Source organism: Pteropus medius, unplaced genomic scaffold, assembly GCF_902729225.1.
Source record: "Pteropus medius unplaced genomic scaffold, Ma_sr-lr_union100, whole genome shotgun sequence".
NCBI classification, from domain to species: Eukaryota; Metazoa; Chordata; class Mammalia; order Chiroptera; family Pteropodidae; genus Pteropus; species Pteropus medius.
In genome coordinates, this window is record NW_024344432.1 from 1,263,187 (window position 1) to 1,283,226 (window position 20,040).

At 39.5% G+C, this 20,040-nt stretch overlaps 1 protein-coding gene across 1 annotated transcript in view; it reads right to left on the minus strand.

The window, feature by feature from the left end:
* Positions 1–10,686: 10,686 nt before the first annotated feature.
* The window catches only part of PDK3 (pyruvate dehydrogenase kinase 3), a 62,500-nt gene continuing 53,146 nt past the window's right edge, over positions 10,687–20,040 (minus strand). Inside the window, exons 7-10 of the mRNA XM_039872471.1 lie at positions 19,618–19,728; positions 16,684–16,797; positions 15,259–15,398; positions 10,687–11,377 (exon numbers count right to left, since the gene is read on the minus strand). Coding sequence (XP_039728405.1) covers positions 11,347–11,377; positions 15,259–15,398; positions 16,684–16,797; positions 19,618–19,728 — 396 coding nt within the window. The 3' untranslated portion in view covers positions 10,687–11,346. The remainder of the gene's footprint in view (positions 11,378–15,258; positions 15,399–16,683; positions 16,798–19,617; positions 19,729–20,040) is intronic.

Consider the following 20,040-nt stretch of genomic DNA (forward strand, 5'->3'; position numbering starts at 1 on the left):
CTCATCATCACAGAGTTCTAGTGGGGAACACTGGTCTACAGAAACCCTTCCCAGAGGGAACCCCACCTACACACCTTATGGTTTAGTGTCCTGTGATCAAAGAGCACGTCTGTATGTAACTACGAGGTGAACAGCTGAAAATATCAGCAGATAATCATCTGTAGACATGGACTGTAGTCATTGCAAAGAATTTGAAATGAAGGACGAGGACATAAAAACATACACTGAAGTGCAATGCTCTGTGGCAGCTTGACGGAACCACAGACTCTTGAGTTAGAGGGTCTCTTTCGGAGTCTGAACTGGAGTTACTTCATGATTTTCAAAACAGGCCAGGAGTGGCTGCTACAAGAAAGCTATCTATCCCCCAGTTATGAATGACATATTAGCGCAGTGGCTGACTTTTGGCATAACACAGATGTCCTGGCTTGGACAACATATTATGTGGTCCCCTTTCTCCCATCCACGAGCCATATTTTGAAAAATACTGCTATAACAGCTTACTGTTAAGCAGCTCTTTTATTTTGCCAAAAGGATGTTCCCAAAAGAGATGAGCTGAATGTCCCCTGCTACACAGAATCCACATAACCTATTTTTCCTTCGATCGATCATATCCTTTGTCCATTCCCAGCAACTTACAAAGGCGTTCATGTACTGAATTTCAGAAACTGATCAAGTAGAAGGTGAAACTTACAGGCGAGAGGGATGAGAGCTCAGGAAAAGACTACACTAAAGCACAGTGGATCACAACTACCATTTTATTGTTTGATGATTGTGGTACAGAATTGTCCACATGCTCCTGGACTAGTTTGGCTAGGACACACACCACAGATGGCTCCACGACTTATGGGGTACATTATCTGAGCCACACACTTCTCCGGTCATGTTTTTCCAACAATCTCAACAACAAAATGCTTTTCTCCATAGAACATGGAGCAACGAATTACCTCGAACCAAAGTCATCCTTCCCTCATGACAGTGTGTCCCAGCCAGGCCACAGAACAGCACAGAGCACGAGGGGGCCGGGCTTCACTCTGTGAATCACAGGACCGCTCATGAGCACTGGACACGCGTTTACACTTATCGCTGTAACTAAGCTGACAGATGCACAAAGCGAACCAGGTCAGATTTGGACTTCTGGGTACAAACATTATAATGAACTTGTATTTCATACATAAGTTAATATTCCTCTCTTGTCAAATCAGCTATCGTTCCCAGTTTAGACACTGCTTTTATGAGTTAAGGAGTTCTGAAAAGTAAGCCAAGCAAGTAACTTTACATTAAAACACAGTGTTAGATATGTCCACGACAGTATATTTTACTCCGTGTTGACTCTTCTTATTTGGTTCAAGCATTTCTTAAGTATTCACAAGTTGCATTCTAAATCTGGGAAATATTTACGTTGCCAGCACTTGCGTACTTTTGTGAGGTTGTGAACTTAGAGCAACAGATGGTACATATAAACCTAGCAGCAATTACAACCTCAAATGACACCAAGAACTCGGCAGAGATTAGAGTTAGCCAGAATGCTAAAGTGGTATGTTCCATTCTTCTGAAACCTGTCATGTCGTGCAGAACAGACTCAAGTACGACTCCAGTTTTTATCAGAGTGTAGCATTCAGTTCCAGTGCGATGCAGCATGAGAAGAGGGCATAATAATTGTAACGAACATAACAGAAACAAAGGTGGAGGCAATATAACCCAATTCCTCCAACACCCAGTAACGTCAACTTAAATTTTTTATGTACTCGATAATTGATATTTTCTAGGCAAACCTTGCCTTGACTGTCTACCCAGAATCAAGATACATTTAGTTTGGTCTGGTCCAAAAAAAGAGTTTTAAGTATATGCACAATCTATTGGTCAAACTCACATGCCAGCTGTAACAGAAACTTTTAAAAGTGAGAAGCAAGAAACTAAAGGACATTTACGTGATGCTTTCCCCAGTAAGTTACACAGGCAGCTAGAGAAAAGGGAGCAGATACAGGATCTCGGAGAGACCCTTCTATTTTATCTTTTAAACTGGTTATGACAGCCAGGCAAAGTCTGCCTCCTGCCAGGCTCCTCCGAAGCCTGCCATTCAGCCTGGTCCCTCTTCAGTGTCAGGCAATCTCCAGTGGTTTCAGATCCCTATAGCTATAGGCTTCTGCCGTAGTTATTTTAAAACGTTTGTTCTCATTAAATATGTGGGATAGTAACCTCAGCAGTTTTTTAGATAAAGGCATAAGCCAGTTCTTAATGTAAATACGGTGCCTTTTAAAATACTGATCGAGGTTTCCCGTGGTTATAAAAGCTCAGAGGACAAAAAGAAATAAAATTTATAAGAAAGGGGTGTCGTGATATATTGTAAACAACAACATAACATTTTATACTCATCCTACCTGTTTTGGCAAACTCCTCTTGTCACACTACATTTAGTTAGCATGGCAAAATGGCGAATGAGCTTGACTTCCAATCTGGTTGAACTTTTATAATTGCCTTTTTAACGCCTAGCACACACGAAGAGCCAAAAGAGATTTACGACTGAATGTTAAGATTCTTTTTCTATTCTCTCAAAAAGAATCTCAAGATAAGAATATTTTAAAAGATTAAGTGGTTCTGGTATTAACATGTATTCTATTCTAAGTTTGCTATTTTCAACCAATTTGGAAGGCAAAGATGAACTGAAGAGCTGTTAAACCAGTAATAAGTGCCAGAGTTAAACATTTCTTTACTTTGCTAACTGGAGGGCAAACACACTGCTTACAGTATATATGATCTTTGACATTTGTGCTGTTTTAGCCTGTTTGCGAAAACTATGCACGGAATTCAAATTAGCAGGCCACTTTTAGGTTGGCGAAAGTTAGAATTATTTAATAGAATGTTCTTGTAAAAAACTTTATTATCCCCTAAAGATTCAATTCCGATGGGAAACAGAATCCACATTGAAAAGCTAAGAAACAAAATTACCAAAGAAAATCAAATGGCAGGGTTTTTCTCTCTACGAAAATCTCAGAATCTCAGATAAGCGTTGAGAAAGAGATCTTTGTATACCTACTAAACAAAGCGCACTTGAGTGTCATTTATCATGAAAAAGCTTAAAGCACATAGAATCTGAATGGTAATAAGGGCGAGGCTCAAGTTTCTTGGGAAATCTTGTGTTCCTGAGATGACAGTACTTTTGAAACTCTAGCTCTAGAAATTTAGGTGAGAACTATCAAATCTGAACACATCGTGACAGAGTTTCAGAAATTTTCATGGGGATTCTCATCAAAGGCTATTCCCTGAGACATGCAAGGGCAGTGAACATGCAATTCTTTGAGTACAAAAAAATATAACATATAAAATCAATTTGATCTCTTTACTTCTCCCTTTAAAGAAATTGCTAAAATAAGAAGATTTATCATTATAGTCTAAACTCTTATGTTTTACCTTTCTTTAAAAATTTCATTTCAATTATCGAAAGGCCAGGCACGGTGGGATGCTTTCACATACATTCTCTCTCTTTTACATACATTCTGTCTCTTAATACATCTCTTAAAAGATCACTTCTTTAAAGGTACAGAAAAATACAGTTCCTACAATTGAAACAAACTTAGTAGAATCCTAAAATAATCAGTTGCAATTTAAAGAATACAACTGTCATTCTTCACTTTTGGAAACCATAACATGTAAAAGTTAAGCAAACTTAATGAAGCCCTAAAATGATTAGAACTTCTAAAGAATGCAATTGCAATTCTGTGCTTTTGGAAAATGTGGGGAAAAAAATCCAAAATATCTCTCTATGTAAATTAAAGCTCAAGCCATGGTATTCAAAATTTAAATGATTTACATAATCTACTATACTTTGTGTTTTTTTAATAATTAACCTTCCTGAGAATGATTTTGTTCTCCTTGGTGTTTGCTCAACTAAAGTGCTTAATAAAATTTCTACAGAATATATTAGCATCTCCAAGGATGAATATTATTTTGAACTCCAATCTGACAAAAATCTAACTACGTTTAATTATGCTTGATTAATCCAAATGTCACTGAAAGACTTATAGAACACAGAAATATTTTTCGGGTTAAATTCATACTCTTTCCACTGTAAATTTCCTGGATCCAGTATTACCACAAATCTTCTACTCAGGTCTCTAACATTTAAAAACGATCTCATAAAAAAATAGTCCAAACTGAACTACGAGACTCTTCACATCAAGCTCCGATGCTTATCATTTTCAAGAGATATGCAGACTCTACACAAGATCGAAGTCACCGCTTTAAATCAGGAGGTGTGCTGTCCCTGAAGAGTCGCCAGTGTTGGAGAGAGAAGGACACAGAACTGGGAAGTCGAATACTGCTAGGGATTTATTAACACTGCAAGGATATTAATACGAGAAAGGGGTGGTCTTTCTTTTAACGCAGGCGCTAAACTGTATCAGACATTTGGAGACTTTCAGGAGTGATGCCCTGAAGTGCTGTTATTTATATGAAAATAAGTCAATTCAAAGAATGACAAATTGGCCCCACCTATGGGAATGAAATGCATCCTAGCATCCTATCTCTTTCTCTGTCATTCAGCTCTGCCTTCCACGGGTGACCAGACAGGCAGGTATCAGAGAACTGGTGACGTGTCCACCGTGGCTTCGCTGTTCCCTCCCAAGGAGCTGGACAGCCACAGAGAGCCACCTGTGTTACAGGTAGCAGCCTGTGTCTCGGCCACACTGACCCTATCACTGGGATCACGGGCAACCCAGGTCCCTGTTTTAGAGACAGACAGAAGGCAGAAACAAAGGTTTCTCAAGGATTCTATGACCACAATATTATTGTCGTTTTACTTTCTTCTTTTTGGAGGGTGAACATGGCTCACGCCAACCTGCAGACCTGAGAGGGAAGCTCGCTTGCATAACCCTTCCCTCCACCTCTAACATCAGTCTGGAAGTGTTAACGAGGGTTTCTCCTGACAAGCAGCTATTTTAACTCCGGCATCATCATCCAGGTGCTGTTAAGTGGGAAGCTTTTATTTAAATAATGATTTCTGAAGTCCTAAAAAGACTCATCTGGAACTGCTATAATTGCATTGGTTATGAGGAAACGGCAGCCCATATCATTCAAGGAAATTTGATTGTAAAAGCCGGCTCCTCTCACCCGAGCATGGCTCCCCATTGGTCAGCGAGACATGGAAATGCAAGGCGTTCAGTCCACTCTGTCCACCCAAAGCTGCAGCACAGAGTCCTGGCAGGGTCCCCTGCAGAGCCATGCACAGAGCCAGGCAGGGAGGAGAGACTCCAAAATCAGACGAATAGATACAAAGGTGAAAGGACTCGGGAATCATCAGCGCTTTCTCGTGTAAGGAACGCACCTGTCCACGATGAAAACATCTACAGATTCCTGTATCCCCCTTTATTCTTCTCCATAGCACTTATCTCTCAAGTGTACTAGAAACTTCCCTTGTTTTGTGTCTCATTTGTCTCCCCTACTAGAATGTGAGCTCCACGAGGCGGGGACTTCTGCTTCAATCACTGCCACGTGCCCAGCACTTGGCAGTTTCTAGCACGCCGCAGATGCTCGCGATTATTTAAATGGAGGAATGAACATGGCTTTCTTTGCCACGGACTCCTCAGTCTACCACTTTCACTTCCTTCGTCCCTTTCATGTGGTTATGTATTCAAGTCTCCATTTCACACCAGGACAAAAACAGGGCAAAGACTGACGTTAGGGGAAGGCACGGCATAGAGTGGAGTTTGGCGCACAGAGCCAGGCTGTCACTCACACTCATTGACCATTACGCTAGGCCCGGAAGGTGAGGAAAATTTGCCTAGTGGATTATGTTGGCCACAGAGAAAAGGAGGCTTCAGTCCTTCAAACGGGCCAAATGAACCCCCCGACCCATGGTCCACCTATCAATGCACTTTTGAAACATTACCTTGTGTGCTTCTACAGTAGGTCGAGACCTATAAACTATCTCAGTGCACATGCACGAATAACAGATAGAATCCTGATGAGGACTTAACTCTCTTCTATTAATGAACCAGTTTTTTAAATGAGTTGATCGAAAAGACAGGTAGGAAAACCTACGTCACGGTAAAGCTCTCAGTGGGGCAGTTTGGCTAGCAACTCATTAATAAAAAAGTTTATACTTCTCCTGATAATGCTGATTATGTACTAGTTTGAAATAGTCTATCATGTTTAATTAACAAATGTCAATGGCTGATAACTTATGTTCATTAAAATGTCACGTTTCTTACTTTCAAACCAGAAGGTACTGATATTTCTAATTGATGGAAAAGGAACCCGAGTTAAAAATTACCTTTCTACAAGTAATAAGCCAAAATCCTGTATTGATCAAGTTATTAACGATTCTTTCCTGCTAGTAATATTGGGTCCGTATGTTTACTAACATAGATTATGATTATCTTCGTAGTTAATGTTGAAGCACCGGAGCCGCTGGGAAAGAACGCAGAATAAATGCAAGTTTGCTTAAGCGCTCCTGCCTTTCAACACACGCGCCATCCAAAAACTGGAAAAGAAGCTGTCCATAATGAAATAAAAGCTACCACTCCATACTGAGGAGTCCAGGGAAGTGTCTGACAGATACAATGAAGTTGAGGATTAATCAAAAGAGGATTCCTGCATTTACCAAGCAGGCCACAGTTGCTGGGCCATTCATGAGTGTTCCAAAGGACTCTACCAATCATTTCTTCTTACAAGGAGAAGCTGAGCACACACTACGTGGGCACACATTTCCAGAAGCAAACCTAAGAGCAGACAGAGGTTGAGATCTCAGGTGCAGAGGAGAAAACCAGTAACCCAGGAGCCACTCACACAAATGCTGACTACAGAAAGTCCTCAGTGTCGTCAATAGGTTCTGAAGACTTCAAGTGAAACAACATATAACAAAACCAATTTTACCACAGACTAATTGACAGAAGCAAATTAGGCGCCTACAGCATCTCATCAACATTATAACAAAACGACATTATGCAAGACCTGCTGTACATATAATCCAGCAGAGCCGATGTACGAGCCCACCACACTCCTGCTGGCACGACATCTAGTGGAAATGGGGAAAGTCAAGGGGAATCCCTCTCCCCCCGGGCAGAGGATTCCATAGCTTCCACGAAAGGCACTCAGAGACAACATGTTCCAAGGAGGCTTTACTTCATTCCTTATTCTCCCATATCCAGAGAGCATAACAGAAAACAAAAACAGCTGCGCCACTACAACCCATCGAGATCTAGCCTTATAGGTCAAGTGCTACGTTGATCTTTCAAATGCTTCTCACTTGGAAAAGGAGGCATCAAGAAGGATTTATCCATACTTTTCTTGGTCAGATAGAACTGGCCCCATGCAGACAAACAATAAACAGGAAAAGGCATCATGATACTTGTGCAACAATGAAAGAGTAAAACAACACAGAAGAAAAGGAATGAAAGAAGCGAAAGACAAACACACTCTGGAAACAGAATGATTTCAGAAAGCCCCGAAAATGTAGACAACACAGTTCGGCCTCCAAAGAAATGAAATAAGGAGCCAACGAGGACAACATGGTGAGAGAGAAAAGCTGGAAGAGCTAAGGAAACGAACGGATAAAAAACAAAACCATAACAGAAGTGAAAGCCACATTGCAAGCATCAAGGCCTAGAATCAACACTTTAGAAAACGGAGTCAGTGAGATGGAAGGTTAAAAGCTGAGAAAGAAATCATACAGCAAGAATAAAGACAAGATGACAGTGATTGAAGGAAAGATAAATGGGAAGGACAGAAAAGAGAGAGCCAATACCAAGATAAACTATTGAAGAAAACAAACTGATAAGACATGCAGTAAGGCCTGAACGTCAATATCTAATGCGCACTGCAAACCAGAAAAATCCAATAGACAGCTGTCAACTCTGAGATACACTCAAATGAAGTTACTGAATTCAAGGATAAACAAGAAATCACGAGTTCCCCAGGGCAAACAAACAGGTCATCTACCAAAGAGGAAGAAAGATCTGTCTGGACTCAGCCCTCTCAGCGCCACCAGACACTACAAGACAATAAAGTGAGGTCTCCAAAGAATCGAGAGACGAAGGATGTGACCCAAGAATCTGAGAGCCAGCCAAGTTACTGAACACAAAGGAACAGTAATAGAGGTACATTTGTAAGTGTGCAAGAAAATCCAAATGATGCTGTGACCTAGTCCACCAAAAGATGAAAGCATCAACTTTCAAATGTGGAGCCTTTGTCTGAAAGGGCTGGCAGTGAGCACTGAGTTCAAACATAGAATTAAGTCTAAATAACTCTAGTCATTACCTACAGCTATACACTTTAAGTTGCCTGTCTTCCTAGCTAAAAGTTGCCAAATCCATTTGATTATCTCCTCTAATTAACCACGCCAAAATGAAAACACACAAAAGAAAACTTCTCCTAAATGGAACTGTCTTGCACTATAGAAAAACTGTGGTTTCTATCTTTACCTTTGAGGGTTGGTATACCCAAGAAATTCCTCAAGAGAGATCATGCTAATTGTCCGGTGCATTGTTGAGAGCACAGGCCCAGGAACAAGAAGGCCCAGTTACTCACTTTGGTTCTTGCATTCACTTACCATGCCACCTAGGCAACCATTGCACTGCTTTGGGACTCATATGAGAAACAGAGATAATACCTGCATGGTCCACCTCACGGCATGGTAAGGATCAAATGGGATGCTGTATGTGAAAGTTCTTTGGAATCTTTAAGCAAGGCTATAATACCACGTCACCTGGTTGGTTGGAAAGAACCCTCTATATTAAGGAGTCGCGAAATATTCAGAGACAAAGAGGATCAGAAGGCCCCAGTGGATCCATCCCTGCTTCCTTTTCTTTACATTTCTCTACATCTTAAAAGTCATTGTTTAGCACTAAAAAAGGAAATTCGGTCTTTCCACAGCCCCTGACCAAAATGATTTTTAATCTGGAAGCAAAGATAATTTAAGAACTTAGAAAGATGTTGCCTACCACCCGAGGTAAATGTCTCTCAGTTTTCATTCCTTGATTCGACTAATGTTTACTAAGCACCTAGTATGTGCCAGGCACTGTTCCAAATAGTAGACATGGCCTCCAAATACTTAAAATAAAGTCAATGAAAGGCAAACACAGAGGAACTGAGAGAACTAAATGGATTTCACGGAAAAGGGATCAATGTCTATTTATACTCCAACCGATATGTAGAAATTTGATCATTTGCTTAGAGACAAACCCCACCGGCCAGCCAGAGAATCATGTTGAGCCGACCAAAAGGATAAATGAATACTTAGGGTCGCTAAACTGTGAGAATGCCAGGTGTTCCTGAACTCTTCTATGATTGCTTTGGCAGTTAAGTTAAATTCTTAATGCAGAAAACAAAGAAGAGGCAAGATTGTACTAGACTCAGATGAACAGGAGTAAACCAGAAAGCATATTAGCCAAGGACTACCAATTGAGTCACTAAACTACTGAAAAAACTCTTTTACTTTTGAAAAAGACCTGTGAAGGGAGGAAGGTGATAGGATTTCCCCACACCACATTTTCCATCTTCAATCTCTACATGGAGCTTGTTGTGAAGGCAGAACGATCGACGGGCATTACTCGACCACGCAGTGAAACATTGCCGGTCCGATGCGGGAGGGAACAGCTCCGGAATCTGTTGCCTTCTTCCCCTGACAGTGTAGCATACTTGAAAGTGTAAAGAACGGTTGGAAACGGAGGCCTAGGAAGGTACTCGTATACTAACATTTATAAGGAAGCCAAGGTCTTTAAATGTAAAGAACCATTATTTTTACATTTTTTACACCACTAGAAAATAATCACATGGAACAGCCCTGTCCCCAACATCTTGTCAGATCCGTCTTTGAAGTACATGGGCCTTTCTTTTACCTGACTGATTATCTGAGTTCTCTGATGAGATCCTTCTAAGGATGGAAGAGGTGAGATCTTTCTAAAGATGAAAGGAACTGCCGCATAACGAAGTGAAAGAAAATCAGATTCAGTGGAACTAAGAAGCTGTCACCAACCCACATGCAGCTGGTCAGAACACAAACTCCCCAGGGAAAATTTCCCACTGTGATAGCCGTGGGGACAACTGCACTGATACTGTCATATGACTTGGGGAGGAATAATACTTTACAAGTTACGACTTTTAAATCAGTGCCCTCGGTATCTAAAAATTAGATGGAAATGTTGCTACGGATGTTCAAAGAGGGCAGAAGTCGAAGTGGGTAATAGACACAAAAAATTACAGTGAAGAGAAACGCATCCTGTGGAGCCGTGTAAGTTGCAGGATGTGATCGGGACTCTCGGATAGCTGCTTGTTTCTAAGGGTAAACAGAATGGCTCCTGTTCCCTCGCCCCAAGTCCTCTGCTAGTTCCCACTTTCAAAATGCGAAATTCGAAAGAATGTGAAAATCAGATCGGCAATTCTAAAACTGGCTAAGATTCACGAAAATGAAAAGTTATGAAGATCTAGGGCATTTTCCAAAATAAACTAGAAAGCGGTTTTCCCTTCTATAGTCTAATTTGCAGGTAGTGAAGAATATCACGCAAGGACCTCCAATTCCTTAGAAAACTACAAAGGAATAGAATATGACAAAGGTATAGTATCGGGCTAGTAAAATGCTTACGTAAGCATAAAAATTCCACTTCCAACTCTTTATAAACTTGATAGTGACCAGAAGGTAGTTTTTCACTTAAGATCTTTGAAACCAAGCAATTAAGTGAAAAATCCCAAGACGACTTTTGGAATGCTTTAATTGACAGAATGGAAGTACACAAACGAATTTTAAAATAAAACCAATGCATCAAAGAATAAGATCTAATGCGAAAGTACCCACACCTCACGCTGGGAATACAATCAGAAGAAAGAAGGCAAAAATCTCAACCAGAGTGAGGAGGGATGCATACGAAAGAGGAAAGGCCCTGGGACTGAATTATCAAGACACACTTGGCTGATGTCTCAATCTCTCCAGGCCTTAGTCAGTGGTTTGGGACAAACATGGTGTTTGGTCACAAAGTGCAACAGTAGAGATCTGCTGTATCTGCAATGAGTGGGGAGCTCAGAATCCCGGGGAGATCGTAGAACTCAACTCTATGATGATGACAGAGGTACGAGGACACGAGAGCGCTAGCGAGGCTCTGTGCTCTCTTATGACGGGTGCCAACTGAATAACGGCAACATACTATGAAAAATTACTCATGTCACTACTTTAGTGGAAGATCTTAAGTAGCTACAGGAAGGTTTCTGTGGTAAAGGTCCAGCTGGTACAGAGAAAATACACATTCAAGCATTGGAATAACTATGATGCCACGCTCAGAGTTGGTAGAGGAAAGGAGCTCTCTCTGGTTGACTTGCAGATGATCTTTCTTCACAGACAGGACCAAAGCATTGAGTTCTCTAGAAAGTTCTATTGGTCTTCATCTTTTCTCTACAAAGAAAATGACAGGAATATCCATACTGAGTTTATTAGTACAACCATCTCTATTTTAACTAAGATTTACCGAAAGCGTTTAGTTATAGTGATAATTCAAACACCCTTGTGCTTTATCTCTGAATTATTTTCTATGGTTACCACAGAAAAAGAATTACCATTTAATTACTTATATATACTTTAAAACAGTTCTTTACTCTCAGTTAAAAACCTGATTAGAAAGGAGGAGTGACTGCTAACGGGTACAGAGTTTCTTTCTGGGGCGATGAAAATGTCCTAAAATTAGATAGAGGTGAGGGTCACACAACTCTGTAAGTATACTAAGAACTACTGAATTGTATACTTTAAAAGGGTGAATTTTGTGGTATGTGAATTATATAACTTGTTAAAAGTCTGATTAAAGTATAAATTTTCTTAGAAATTCTCGTTGAGCCAGTGGATTTACCATACTTACTAAACGCTTTGCCGAGATCACCCCCAATTATACTATTTGTATAATTTGACAATTTTAATTGTTAGGCTAACCATTTTAGAATTTTAAAAGTTGCTTTCTGCTAAAATATGTTTAATAATATATTAGAAATTAAGACTCTTACTTACTTAGTATACAAGCTGCTAAACTATTTAAAGTTTTAAAATTGTCTTTAAAACAGTATTCACTTAAAGCTATCTTTTTACCATTCGAATGGACCTTATTATTTGTAAAAGGCTGCTTCTGTACTACCCAAATAACTTCCCTGTCAGAGCAATAGTTTGAATGAATTGGTCACATTGATGCCCAACATACTAATTGACTTACATACAGACTGAAGATGGAGTCAAGGAACACTGACCCAGGTGTCTCAAGGTGATTTAGCTTAATCTTGGCCAGAGATATGGTGTGCGCGCGTGTGTGTGTGTGTGTGCGCGCGCGCGCGCGCCTATGCACATGCATACCCGTGTGTACACGTACACTCACGTGCACAAACCAAACTCCCCTAAATTTCATCATCTCAAATGAGTGGCCGGCAATATTGCATAGAGGTTCATTAGAACCCTTCCACAGAAAAAAATAATACATCAGTATAGATGCCCTTTATATCACTCATTGGAAAAGACCAATGCTACTATAATGGTAGAAAATTACAAAGCTATATAAACTATATTTGCAGATAAATACCTTCCTGTTGCATTATGTTAAGGTTCTCAGGGTAAGGAGAAATATATACAATTAAAACATATTAGGGAGAAACACTGCAATGTTAAATTTGAAGCAAAAATATCGATAAGAACTTATGATTTAAAAAAAAAATATATATATATATTTATAACTATATCCAGAAAAGGTATAATGTACACTCTCGACTTCCAGATTAGGGTTCCCAATACCCATTAAAAGCAAACAGGAATCCTTGAGGAAAATGGCTCATTCTAGGACTGGGGCAGGGAAGGTATAAGATGAGCCTAGGATACCATCTTGGGCCAGGAAACTTTCAAAGATGAATGGGGTTTTATCAATGGAACACAGAGGATCCTGCTCGAAATAGCTCCTGTTGCCTAAAATTATACCAATTTAAGCATCGAAAAGATGGTTGCTATGTGCAATAATGGATGAACGTCACAGAAAGCCAGACACAAAAAGAATACACACTATATGTTTCCCTTTGTTTTAGGTTCAAGAAGTAATAAAGTCAGATATAGTGACAGCTGACAGAGTCATAATAATGCTTACACTGTGGGGATGGAGGAGGGAGAAGAGTTTAACTAGAAAGAGGCTTTTCCAGGTACTGGAAAATATATGTAAAAAGTTGTCAAGCCATAAACTTAAAATTTGTACACTTTAATATACAGATGTTAAGTACTGATTAAACATGTCCAAGCAATAAAAAATCTATAATAACCATAACGATACCCAAAAAAGAGAAAGCCAGAAACTCATTATTTGTCACTATTTAAGATGGCTTCTAATTCAACTTCTCATCTCAAAAACTGGTAATTAAAGGGAAAAACTTAAATGTCTTTCTTGCCTTGCCAGGAGGAACTGTACTTCAAAAGGTGCCTAAATGGCCTTAGTTCATGAGGAAGAACTTTATAGAAGAATGTCAGTTAATAATTGTCAAAGGAATGATCATTTTAAAATTTATCTTCTTCTAAATGTTAATAAAATTATTGATTCAGGCCAAAATGATCAATCGGTGTAAAAATGATTAGCTGATGGTTGCAGAGTACCAAATAACACTACACAACAGATTACTTTCTAGTTGAAGAGGGAAAAATAACTATCCCATAGAGGGAGCAGACAGCCATCAGGAGGACTACGGTCTATCTCAACGTCACTAACGGTGGATCAACCAGACATCATGGGTCTCAGTGTAATCAGTGTAATATCCAATAGTGCTTATGAAGTATTCTAGCAAAAAAACAAAAATGCTCCATTGAGCCTTTACATGAACTTCCAGCTTATAGGAAATACAGAGAATGAGGGATAAGATACATGACATTTCAAAGAAGAAACCAAACAAATCAAGGTGGGATATTTTTGCAGAACAACTGGCATGGTCTCTCAACAAGAAAAAAATATTCTAGGTGAAAAATAACTTGAGGTCTACTGAGATATGTCACATGGTCCTGGAATTTGCCCAGGTTTGGACAAATCAGGGAATTTTCATGAGATGAAGATTTATTGACATGGAGAGGTGGAGATGGTTAAATGAAGCAAAACCAGGTCATAAAACGGTATGAATAGTGTGATCTCATTTGGAGGAAAAACACATATGTATCGAAATAGCAAAATATCTGGAAGAACACACAAAGCTGTAACAGTGGTAATCTCAGGGTTGTGGAAATACAGTGGTTTCTCTTGTTTTCCTTATTTACATTTTCTAAAATTTTATAACCTTCTATTACTAAAAGCTTATTTTAAATTAAACAAAGAAACAGAACTTTAACTGTTGCTAGTTAGAGTTGGAGCTTAAGGGTCGTCAGAAGAAAAAAATTGAAAACCAAAGATTGGATTATTTTCCTTATTATGGTAAAATAGTGAAACTCATTCTGTGATTGATAATTTTTCTCTTTTTCATTAAAAAAATTTTGTGGAAAACTATACATAAAATTTACCAATTTTACATATTTAGATGGTCGAAAATGGTTATTCTTAAGCATTCAATTCAGTAGTTTTAAATGTATTCACATTGTGCAACCGATTCCAGAACTTTCTCATCTTCCCCAAACGAAACTCTCTCCCCATTAAACAACAACTCCCCATTCCCCCGGCCCCTGGCAACCACCATTCTGCTTCCCATCTCTATGAACCTGACTACTCTAGGTACCTCATATAAATGGAATCATACATTATTTGTCCTTTTGGGCCTGGCTTATCACACTTAGCATAATAACTTCAGATTCATCCATGCTGTAGCCTATGACAGAACGTCGTTCCTTTTAAAGAGTGAATAATATTCCACTGTGTGGCTATACCACATTTTTTTTTACCCTGACTGATAATTTTAAGTCATTTATTTTTTTCAGTTTGAACTCACAGAACTTCTCTAAATTTTTTTTCTGTCGATCTCTACAGATGACGACGAATTGCCAACTTAATTACTTTTAAAATATAATTCATGGCAAGATAAACTCTGCTTACTGCTGTTAATATCCTCACACTGCGAGGACCCCCAGAGCAGTGGGGCCTCTATCTGAATGGCTACTCTGCCTACCCAGTTCCTTCTCTTCTTCCTGTCTGGGGTGAGAAAGCTGCTCTAATATTTCTTTAGGGATCACTTTGCCTTTCCAGTGATAAAATCATAAAGAAGATTTGGCTGAAAGTTATCAATTCTCTGATAGGTCTATTATGAGAAAATATCAGAGACTTCAGAAAGGAAAGCGAAGTAATATATTACTGTTTTGCCTTGTATTTTGAAGCATCTCTGGGCTCGCTGCTAGGATTGCTCCAATCATCGGCTTCAGGTGTGGTCTTATAATGGCGCCAAGCTGACTTATTGAAAACTGGAAGTCTCTCGAATGACTCACTTGAGAGTGCCTAACGGAAAAATATAAACAAAGGGTCACAGTGCCATTTGTCTCACATGAAATACGAAACCAAATTTTACAATTTAAAATGTTAGAAACCCTAATATATTTGGAATTATATTAAAATTACATTTTAGTAGCTTACTTTGACTGGCCAGGATAAAAGGAAAGCTCTTTTAAAAGAAATAAAGACATTCACTCATTCAGAACCAGTACTGATGTACACATGATCAGAACAAAAAGTATTTTAATTCAGTTAACACTGCTTTGAGATACTTTTGACTATATGGCCTTAGACCAAGCACTACTGTTCACTGGGCAAATTGCTCTCCTGAAGGACCCAGACAGAAATAGTTTCCTACATACTAGATTTATAAACATAAGCCCATAAAGCGATATTAAATGTCACACCATTTAGGTGTATTGGCATCTGAGATAAACACTGCAACTCACTGGTTATGGTGTAACATATTACATGTATGTTAACATATAACACCCTATGCAGCTGTTAAAAAGAATAAGCCAGTTCTACGTGAACTGATATGGAAAGATCTCCAAGACATATCAGAAATTTTTAAAAAGCAAAGTGCTGCAATAATCATTTGTGTGAAAAAAAAAATTAAAGTTTCCTCATATGTTTATCAATACAGAATCAACTGTAGGAGGATCCATAAAATAGTGGGGCCTGGGGTAACCTCTGGGGAAGAGAACGGGGTGGCTGGTGGCTCGGGGCCAGTGGTGGAAGAGACTTCGTTTTCCCTTTTGCAGCTTTAAAATTATATACTCTGTGCCTACATTGCCTATTCAAAAAATACTCCAAGTATTCTCGAATTCAGAAATAAAGTCTAACGCCACCAATGAATGAGAAAACCTGTGTTACAGAGAACTTTGCCATTGGATGAACCTTTCATATAACCGCATTATGACTACCGACTTCTTCTAACTTTGAGAAAGCCAGCAAGTTTTTATAGCAAAAGACTAAAAGACCTCAGTTTATGATAACGTCTCCTTTTAGATTAGCCCTTTCCATGGATATGCAATTTTTTAAAATATCACAATTCAGAATTATGGTTTTAAAAATCAATTTTACTTTTTATATCTCCATATTTCACATTTTGCTATATCTGAGCATAAAATGAAGAGTAGGACATAATATGCTTTTCCCATAAAACTGAAGTAAATCTGAGCTGAATATAAGAGATGATAGAAGATACGGTGCTAGTATCTATTAGTTATTAGAACTTATAGTTTTAAAGAGTAGATGCCTTCATACTAATAGAAATAAAATGCAGTACCTTCAAATAAATGACAGCATCTGTACCCACTCCTTCCATAGAATAAAGTTTTAGATCTCCTTGAAAATACCTGGCATACAGACGCGAAATTGGCAAGCCATAACCAAATCCAGCCTACGGAGAAAATATAATGAATACAGTGAGACAGGCACAAATGATAACACATTTGTTAGGACGATCATTCAGAAGATTAAAATACATTTTTGGTTGAGATTTAAAGCAAATAAATTATTGATTCAACCTTTACAATGATGTACATGCTCATCTATGGCAAACAATCTATTTTCACTCTACAAAAACACTTCTCATAGGTTTGGAGAATAATAGAAATACTTCAATTTTTGACTAATGCTTTCTTAGCACTTTAAAGCACATTTTTAGCATTTTAAAAGCAAATCCCCAAATTAAGTGGAATTTGAACTGGCAACAAAACTAAACCACATCATTCCAAAGTTCCATTATCAGATCCCCACGCTCTTTGAAGTGAAAATTAAATTGAATAGCACAGGAGTGCAAATCTACCAGGACCAAGGCTAATGCATTGAAAAGAAAATTTCCTGAGAGGCTACTTTCTAAGGTTCTGGGAATCTACAAGATTTGAATATATGGTAGTCCATATATTTTTAGAGACAAGAAAACAATTCTAGTACTTCCCTATACCTCTATGTTACAGAGCCCTGACCGTAACAGGTTGTTTTAAAAAAAAAAAAAAAAAGTCTCCGGTATTGACAAGAACAATACAAATAACTGAGACTAATTTCAGTAACGCTGGGGAGGACGGGGAGACGCTGCCCTGCAAGCTTCGGCCCCTCTGATTAAATCCACGGCCAAGGTTAACAAACGAGGCAGTGGGTAGAGAACTGCGCCACAGAGTGCGGGTTGCCTGGGCTTTAGGCTCAGAGAGACCTAAGTTGAAATTCACTTTTTGTGCAAGTCCGAGCGATTTCCTCGACCTCTTTGAGACAGTTTTCTCATCAGAGCTGCTGTAGGATTAAATATATAAGTATAAAGTCTTAGCGCAGTGTTTAAGACACAGTAAAACTCAATAAATGAAAACTGTCGTTACGGCTACTACAGAACAGCAATTCTACGAAGTTATGTGACTTTTTACCATTTTCTACCATCTTTCTTCGATTCCCTCCTCAAGGTAGGGCCTAGCTCTAAGGGCTGGGTGTGACAGAGCATAACCAGTCATTTAAGGGTGTTAAGATCGGCAGAATATGGCCAGTAGTGAAGACGAGACATCCATAATGGTGATTGAGATCACCACAGAAAAGAAGCCAGCATGTTCCAGGAAGAAGCCAAGAAAATCAAGGCCCAGAGCCTGCTCTCGGGTCTACCAGGGAACAGCTGAGAACGCCTGAGCCCAGCGCAGTCCTGAGTGAGGAGAGACAGGTAAGCCTGGAGCCCTGTAAAACGCAGGACAGAGGCCGCTAACTCGGATTTGGTCAGGTTCAGGTAAGTTTTCCCAGAGTTTCAAAGGATCGATAGGAGCTGGCTAGGAGGACGTTTCTGAAAAAGAAATCCATGTGTCAAGGCATGAGGCTGTATAACACAGTAGAGTGTTTGGTGAGGAAATTATGTTCTCTAGTAGTACACCTCCGCATGCCCACCTGAAGGCGGAGGACAGTTTACTAACTGGGAGAGATACTACTGGAAGCATTTCTTCAAAAGGAGAAGCCATGTGGTGCACTGGAAAGAATGTGGACATGGCCAGTGTTCGCTGTGCCGTAAGGAGCTCGATGGCCTTGGGCACGGTCCTAAGCTTATTTTCTCATCTACGAAATGGCAGGTCAGACATAGAATTTTTCGACGTCTCTTACTTCAATTGCTCATTAACAAATTACATTTCGTTAACAAATTATGACATAACAGTTATCCCCAAATGCTATTTTGAGACCTGGAATACATGATCCATCTTCCTTTTAAACAACTGGAGAAGGCTCTAGATTTGCTTGCATGTTTTTTTTTTTCCTTTTGACATTTATTTAAGTAGGTACCAGAACCTGGTCGAGGCGATGCCTTCCAAAACTGCTGTTTAATGAATTTTCTTAAATGTGATATGTGACTTCCTCTTTATTTTCAACATGCTGAGCTAACAAACTCTGTCTCAAATAAATGATGCCAAGTGTTGGATTTTATTCACACAAATAAAATATCTTATGTGCTTTTCAGTCAGGTAGAACTTGGAAATGAAAATTAATTTATATCCTGCACCATTCTGCAGACTGATAGATTTATTGCTGTGTTTAATGACCAAGGGTTCACCTGTTGTTTGTCAATTAGAAACACTCAGCAGGGGAAGAAAGTATGGCCCTACCGGGAATCTAAATGCTGCCATGGCAACCAGAAACTTTTCTCACTGCCTTAATAGGGCTGAAAGTTCTTTCCAGAGTGAGAAAGAAAAGGCTCTGAAAGTGCATATGCCACCTATATGTTTCCTGCTTATGTTTTTAAATATAAAACTGTAATGTGTTCATAATTTAACATTTTAATTATATAAACGAATTTGGCAGGGAAGTTCGAAGGCCTCAGGTGATTTGGTCCTCTATGGCATGCAGTGCCAAAGCGCCCAGGACCACGCTGCAGCCATACCCGCTGTGCCGTTCCCTTGCTCACCCGCTGTCAAACTTCAACTACCTCTAAAGGAAGCGCCAGGCGGACAATGCTGCTCCGGCAGCAGCCGTAACCACAGGGAAATGCTTTTTCTCTATATTTGAGAGTGAGGCGCTGAGCTCTGAGTGTTTCTTAGACACAAATTAGGGAAGAAGTCTAAGTCCAGAGGATTCACAAAGAAAGCAGCAGTGGCATAAAATTCTCCCTCCTCCAAACCACACAGGAAACATTCCAGTTCAAAGAGGCTGCTGCCCCGCTCTGTGGGAATCCTTGCTCCTGTTACCGGTCTCCCCTTAAGCAGCAGTTTAAGATGCTCACCAGAGGGGCGGCTCTTGAAGGCTCCAGGCTCGGTTTAGGAGCAGTTGAATACATGTAGTTAAAAAGACGGTCTATTTTTCGAAGGGGGACGCCACCACCTAGGTCAGTGATCTGTAATGTACAAAAGGAGGAGGAAGGGGCGGGGTGGATGGGGGAAGAGACAGAAGTCATCACTCTACACTTCGTAGGAAGCAGCAAGTTCATTAACTGAAGTCCATACCTGATTACTTTAAAATGTACAAGGGCTTTGAATCCCAAAGAAATATGGTTCCTTTGTGAACAATGTAAAGCAAAGTGGGGAGGGAAGTGTGGTGGGATCCCACGGGCTTGGGTTTGAGATCTTGTTTAGCTTCCTGAAAAATGGTACTGATAAAGCTTAAATAAGGCAACTTAAGCCAAGGATCTAATACAGTACTCACGAAC